General features: G+C 33.0%; 1 protein-coding gene across 1 annotated transcript in view; it reads right to left on the bottom strand.

Moving 5' to 3' along the window:
* Nucleotides 1-680: 680 nt before the first annotated feature.
* Nucleotides 681-7500, bottom strand: part of LOC144980175 (14 kDa phosphohistidine phosphatase-like) — a 79738-nt gene continuing 72918 nt past the window's right edge. Inside the window, exons 3-4 of the mRNA XM_078927750.1 lie at nucleotides 6181-6305; nucleotides 681-3935 (exon numbers count right to left, since the gene is read on the bottom strand). Of these exons, the coding sequence (XP_078783876.1) occupies nucleotides 3840-3935; nucleotides 6181-6305 (221 nt within the window). The 3' untranslated portion in view covers nucleotides 681-3839. The remainder of the gene's footprint in view (nucleotides 3936-6180; nucleotides 6306-7500) is intronic.

Consider the following 7500-nt stretch of genomic DNA (forward strand, 5'->3'; position numbering starts at 1 on the left):
CATCTGCCTAGGGTTATAATTGTGATAAAGCTATAGTCATCTTTAATTCATTCTACCACAGTTTTCTGAGGGTCATATTCAAAAATAAATATTTCAGTTGAAATCGCATGGCTTAACCTCCATTACTTCTGTTGGACTTCGAAGTAGAAATTCATCAATGAAAACACGAGATGCCGTCAGTAAGGCTTAAACACAATTCCTCCGAGATTAGGTCAATGTATTTTTACCCTTCAAATTCACCTTTCGTTCTCCCCTACTCCTTACAAAAATATATTAATATTAGTTTCCCTCTCAGCGAAGGACACAAGCGATGGCCATGGTTAGAATGAAGTTGTCTGATTCCTAGACAAGAACAGAATGAAAGATAAAGAAAATAGAAGAAATCGGCCAACTTGTGTACTACCATCAAAAATCTATCAAAGCCCTTTGAATGAAATGGTCGAGTGGGTAAGGCTTTAAACATACTTCAAGAGTCACAAATTCGATTTCCACTGTTGGTATCTCCATTTTGTTTTCTTGAACAAAACATTAAACCTCTGTTTCTCATGTCGAGGCAATTCATTGCGGCAGACGCCAAGGACTTCTATAATTTTGCAGAATAGATCCTGAATAATCAACAATGAATAAATGGAAATTATTCATGCTATTGCTAACATCTCAACCAAGAAAAGCAGGCATAATTTTGTTAAATTGTTTTGTTTATTGCACATTTGTTGTCAATTGCATATTGAATTCCAAGTCAATGAGAAAAGTCAACTTTATTTGTCAAACTATGATAATGATAGTATATTTTTCTAGACTTTATCTATCGTTGCAAATGCATAGCCAATAATATTATGTAGCTTCAAAAAATAGAATATGAATATATATATATATATATATATATATATATATATATATATATATATAATTACACGGCATTTATAAAGCGCACTTCCCAGAAATTGTCATTCTCAATGCGCTTTACAAGTTACTAATTCTTTTAGAACTACGCTAGGCTAGATACTTTACAATGCATGATTCACTCAATATGAACATGAAAATATAATCACAATGTATGATGTCACTCAATATGAACATGAAAATATAATCACAATGTATGATGTCACTTAACATGAACATGAAAATATAATCCAAATGTAATGAAATGAAGTAGTCCATCAGAGTCATATCTCTCATAAAGATGGAGTGTATCTTGTTTTCTTTAGCGTGAATCAGACAATAGCAATTGCTTGCTACCCTTTCGGTTGGACGCCTTGAAACCGTGGGTACAAATGGTTATTGCAAGTTCACAGAGAGCACACGGTAGAAAACGGTAAATATAATAATTTAGAGGAAATGAGAGTTTTATTATGATTATCTATTAAATTTTATTTTCAAGGGATTATTTTCATCCAACCAATTGTCTTGACATAAATGAAAATAGGAGTAAAAATGAATTTGATAGATTTAAACATTATAGTTCCTGACTTGACTTAACAAGTATGATAAAATAATAAAATAAATTCATATGATGAGCACAGGGGGAAATGCAGAGTCACTTTCTGATTCTATGATGGGGTGGCCGCACATAGAATATATGAATGTACGTTATAAACAATCTTTCAGATAATGACATCTTGGTTAGCAATTTTAGAAATTTACCTTATTTTTTAAAAAAATATTAAGAAAAAATGTTCATATCTTCAAATTCCGTATTTAAGTTTGAAAAATAGGTTTCAAAAACACTGAAATGATTCTTATGTTTTTAGATTCCAGTTTTTAGTCAAATTTAACGCTTGGTAATCTGACGTCACAAAAAATTATTGTAAATTTGAGATCATTACGCATTACTATTTATGGGGAAGGCAGAAAAAACATGTTACATATTAGCCAATTTAGAGATGAGATAATTACTTTTCAAAAACAAAATTATTTATGGTTTATATTAATTTATAAATGATTTTATTCATGAATTTAGAGGTTAGCGCCTTTTCAAAAGAAATCCTGGTTTGTTGCCATCTTTATGCAAAAATATAATTGTCATAATAATGCATATAGTGAAATGAAAGAGTAAGTGCGTATAACGGAACAACACATAAAATTCAAAGTTCAAAACTCACAAGCTGGAGATATATCATAAGATTGTGTATTAATAGGAATTAGGATAAAGAACAACATTGGCCAGAAAACTGGTTCTCCAAATATCGGTGGATTAAAAGGGCCCTCAACGTGTAAAACAAAACCCTATCGAACCTGGGATTTCTTTGAAGTTCCGTGAGGTCCCAGGATTGAGAGGGTTTTTATAGCAAGACGAGAGTCATTTTAATCGATCGAGAGCACAGCAGAATAATGTGTGTCTATCAGTCCGAGTTACTTTTTACAACATTGGACAATTCGTACAAGGTGAATGGATGAATTGAAGGATACAGCCATCCAAGAATCCCAATACTATTTTTATATGCCTTTTTTATTATTGACTTTTGCCATAAAACTAAAATGCAATCTCTGAAGAAAGAAAAACCCCAAAACACGTATTTAAAATTTTGGTCAGAAAATGTCTTTCAAAAAAACAATCGATTAAAATTACCCTGATCTTTGCAAAAACTTTCAAACCTTGGAATTCACGAAGAAGGGAAAGGACGCTGGTCTAACGGAAAGTACTTTCCTGACATGTCTAACAGACCCAGCTACCCAATCACCTCTGGGTGGACAGGAAGAACGGAAAAAAATATTTATCCCTGTATGTAGCAACAAGAGTTGAAGTAAGTAGGAAAGTGCCAGAAGACAAGAGAGAATAAAAATTTCGCGGCGGCGATGGGGGTTCGAACCTGCGACCTTACTGGTACGACAACTCCGCCTGGCCGGGGAGAGTGTGACTCTACGGTATAAGTTATCCACGATCCCAAAAAAGATCTTCTCTAACCCTAGTCATTATTAGAGCTCTCTCTCTCTTCCCGACTGCTTGAGGTCACGGGTTCAAGACACATAACCGCCGCGAAGTTAGTTGGCCAACATTTTAAATACGCGTTATTTCAGAGCGTGGTAGGTAGCTGACAACAACCTCAACAGCAATGTGAGGACATGCTAGATCAACACGATAACACCACCGATGCCTACATCTGCATGCCGATATTAAAAACCTCACCAGTTACCATGGTTTAGTTTTTGTTACAATAAAAAATATACAAATTATGTATCAATTTAACTATCTGACAACCCTCACCTCGACAGAACCCTGGCGACTTGTGTATTCCCAACTCAGATATTTTACAAGTGAAGATTATCATCAATTTTATCCTATTTTGTCTTGTTTTTGCTTTCTTCTTTTATTTTATATAAAGAGATACTTAAATCCCTTTAATCCATATAATATTCATGTTGATGTTGAGAAAGAAATATAAAGAACTGAACAATAAGTGTGTATGAAAGATAAGAAAAAAAAATACAAGAAAAAAAACCATCCCAAAAATTTTTAAAAATCAATCGACCTCGCTTGGGGATCGAACCTCAGGCCTTCTGATTACCTGTCAGACGTGTTACCATTACAACACAGAGGCTCCCGATAGTTGGGACAATTTTAATACCTATATTCTTCACAAGGGTACGCGTTTTACGATGTGAACCCTCGCTTGCATCAAACAACACATACATTGAACACGATAGGACGAGGACGAAGACATATAAGTTGCTCCATTCAATTAAACAAATGTATATGTATATATAATCGTTTATACAAAGACGTTCATGTACTGCTTCGTGTTTCCATATTTGATTCAACGTTCGCTGATAAGAACTTCCGGCCCAAAATGTTCATTTCTTTCATTTTTAAACAAGGGAAGATCACTCTGTCAGTAATTCTACATTTTATCGTTGTTGTATGTAATCTGGTCGTAGTCCTTGAACTTGAGTAAGAGAAGGGCCTGTGTGATGGAGTGGTCCGCCTGGCCATATTTCTGGGGACAGAGGATTATACAATAAACAGATTAAAAGACAATGAATAGGTAAATAAATGAATAAATAAATAAATATATATTATATAAAAGAATAAATGAATAAATTGAAAATTAATAAAAGAATAAATAAATAGCATTTTCTTTTAAATCATTCATTTTCATACTGATTACATTTCATGTTATTATTATTATTATCATTATTATTATTATTATTATTATTTATTATTATTATTATTATTATTATTATTATTATTATTATTATTATTATTATTATTATTATTATTATTATTATTATTATTATTATTATTATTATTTATTATTAAAATTATTATATCATTGATATTATTATTATTATATTATTATTATATTATTATTATTATTATTATTATTATTATTATTTTATTATTATTATTATTATTATTGTTATAATATCAATTTATTACTATTATTATTATTATTATTATTATTATTATTATTATTATTATTATTATATTATTTATTATTACTATTATTATTATTATTATATTATTATTATTATTATTATATTATTATTATTATTATTATTATTATTATTATTATTATTATATTATTATTTCATTATTATTATTGTTATTATTATCACCATTATTATTATCACCAGTATTATTAATTGTATTTACCACGATATTATAGTCTACATGAATGTTTCAGGCCTTTATGGCCATCATCAGGACTGTGTGTTGTTGTCTATTGAAGTGATTTATTGACTGCATGAAACATGTCGAGCAATCTTCGCACCCTATTTGTATCATAGCACGATTTATATATATATAATAGAAATGGTTATAACTGGAATAGATATGTCTGCCGCTTTCGATACTATCAATCGCAAATCCTTGTTAAATATTATGAAAGGAATAATTATGGAAGATGAAGTTAGATTAATCAGATTCCTTATAAGTGAAAACTTGATAACGACCAAAATAATCGGTGCTTCAGAGAAGGAATAATTCCTTGGTAACATCGGTACACCACATGGAGACAGCCTAAGCCCTGTTTTATTTATCATTTACCTAGAAAACGCTTTAAAAGATGTGCGTAAATCTGTTCCTTCAGCCCAACTACCTTTTGAAAACGAACTCCCCATGGAAATTGCATATGCAGACGACATTGACTTTATCGACCTCAAACAAGTCAATGTAAATGACATCCTTACAAAATCACCAACTGTACGTTAATACTGACAACACAGATGTAACATTACTGTCAATGATGGAAAGATGAATGGAGAGCCACGAAAAAAGTAGGATCATTAATAGGAGATAAGGAAGATTTAGAAAGAAGAAAAGGTTTATCGACGGCTGCATTAATTAAATTAATACATATATGGATTAGAAAAGATAAAATAAAATTAAATACTAAAATCAAATTATACACAACCCTTGTAAAATCCGTGCTTATATACAACTGCGGAACATGGGCACTGACTGGAACCGATGAGCAAAGATTAGATAGATTCCATAGAAAACAACTGAAAAGAGTCCTGAATATACGATACCCCACTAAAATAAGCAATAAAACACTGTGTGAAAAATGCAATAAAAGACCCTTATCCATTCTAATCCTGGAGGCAAGATGGCGGCTCTTTGGGCATATACTCAGAAGAGATGTAAATATACCAGCTAATAAAGCCATGAATACGTTTTTCACCCCATCTGGACACAAGAAATATCAAGGTAGACCACCCCCGTCAATTCACACTGTCCTCAATAGAAACCTAAAACGCCTTCAAAATAACAAAGTATTAAAATCCACAGCAAAAGACCGTGAACAGTGGAAGGAAATGACACGGATAATTAGAGAGGCAGCCGAGGCGTCCCGATTAGGAAGCGAAAGGCCTTAAGTCAGTAGGTCATATATATATATATATATATATATATATATATATATATATATATTATATATATAGTATGCGCTTGGCGAAGAAGCTCATAACATTGCCATCCGGAAGTATAACGGACCAACACACAAAACTGTGTGTATCCATGAACGTTTATAGTCTGGTTAATACAGTTCAGTGAGCATTACTCATAAACGCGGATGGCAAAAAACAATAACAAAGACCGGAGTGACGTCATGTTCGAACTATTTATATATATATATACATATATATATATATATATATATATATATATATATATATATATATATATATATATATGTGTGTGTGTGTGTGTGCGTGTGTGTGTATGTGTGTATTACAAACCGGAGATCTTCCATATATTTTGATGGATTTCTTGGCGGGTTCGTGGTCCAGGAAGCCTCCTCCAACAACCTCACAGTCCAGGTTTTTGTCGTCCATCATCTGGAACACGTTGTTAACCAAATCATCTGGGGAACACAACAAGATAAATGATAGGAAATGTTTTTGTTTTTGTTTTTAAGGGCTTTACGGCGCTTGCAACACATTTAGGTCATATCATCGCCAGTAAAAAGGAAGAAAATGGGATAGTAAAAAGTTCTAGAATTACAATTAAAGCATCCAAGAATGAGGCAGACAAAGGGGAATTGGTTCAAATAGGGAACAGATGTAGATTCCAAGAGCACACTATCAGTGTACTTAGCATGTTGGAAAACAGATATAGGAGGATAGAAGACACAGTATGTACCTCCCTGCTCACTATGTGAGGTCAGGAACCCCACCCAGGAATAATAAATGATAATCCTATTGACGCCAGAGAAAAAAAGTGTTATCCTTTATGTAACCCGTGTGTTATTACATTATCTCATCCACTAACGTAATCTAGAGTTGTCCTCACCTTTACGGTCACGTGCCAAGCTCATGGGCCTGGGTGAATAGGCTTCACAGTCATGACGTCACTTCCCTCGTACTGACGCATAGTAACTTAGTAACTGGTTCTAAACTATCGGAACAATGGCGGACGCCCTTATGAAATACTTCTCCGACGAGCATAACAGTGTATCCAGAGGAGAAAAACATTATAAATCTGATCATGTTTTGACTTTTATACAATCTGATCACATAACATGTGAAAAAGTTCTAGCCAACATGAAGAATAAAATTACCGATTTTCTTTGTTTAGAACCACGCTGCTCGCCGTTGCTAGGCGACGTGACGTCAGAATATTGAATCTATTTAACAAGTCTATCTTACAAGGATTAAATAGCACTTTGAAATCCGGCGTCAAGCTTTCAATTTTAATATTTTAATGACTTACAGATGAAATTGGAACCAAGATTTCGCAATGTTACGAATAATTTGTAATAATAAACAGGTTTGTGTAACCGCCCGCTTACTTATTTAAAACTTTGGTATGGTGAGAAAGTGTGGCTAAAGTAACGCCTTATTATGTCTTATTTGGTGCGGCTATGTGGTCTTGTGGTATGACACTCGCTTTCGGATCGGAAGGTCCTGGGTTCGAGCCTCATTCGGCGCATAGTTGAATCCTTGGAAAAGGCTCTTTACTCACACTCTCTCACTGTACTCAGGTGTAAAATGAGTATCTGGCCGTTAAAAGCGTTGTCTCTGTCCGAAAAATTGTAATATAGCCTAACAGGCGTCATG

Source organism: Berghia stephanieae, chromosome 9 (genome assembly GCF_034508935.2).
Source record: "Berghia stephanieae isolate SIO BIC M18660-M18661 chromosome 9, UCSD_Bste_1.3, whole genome shotgun sequence".
NCBI classification, from domain to species: domain Eukaryota; kingdom Metazoa; phylum Mollusca; class Gastropoda; order Nudibranchia; family Aeolidiidae; genus Berghia; species Berghia stephanieae.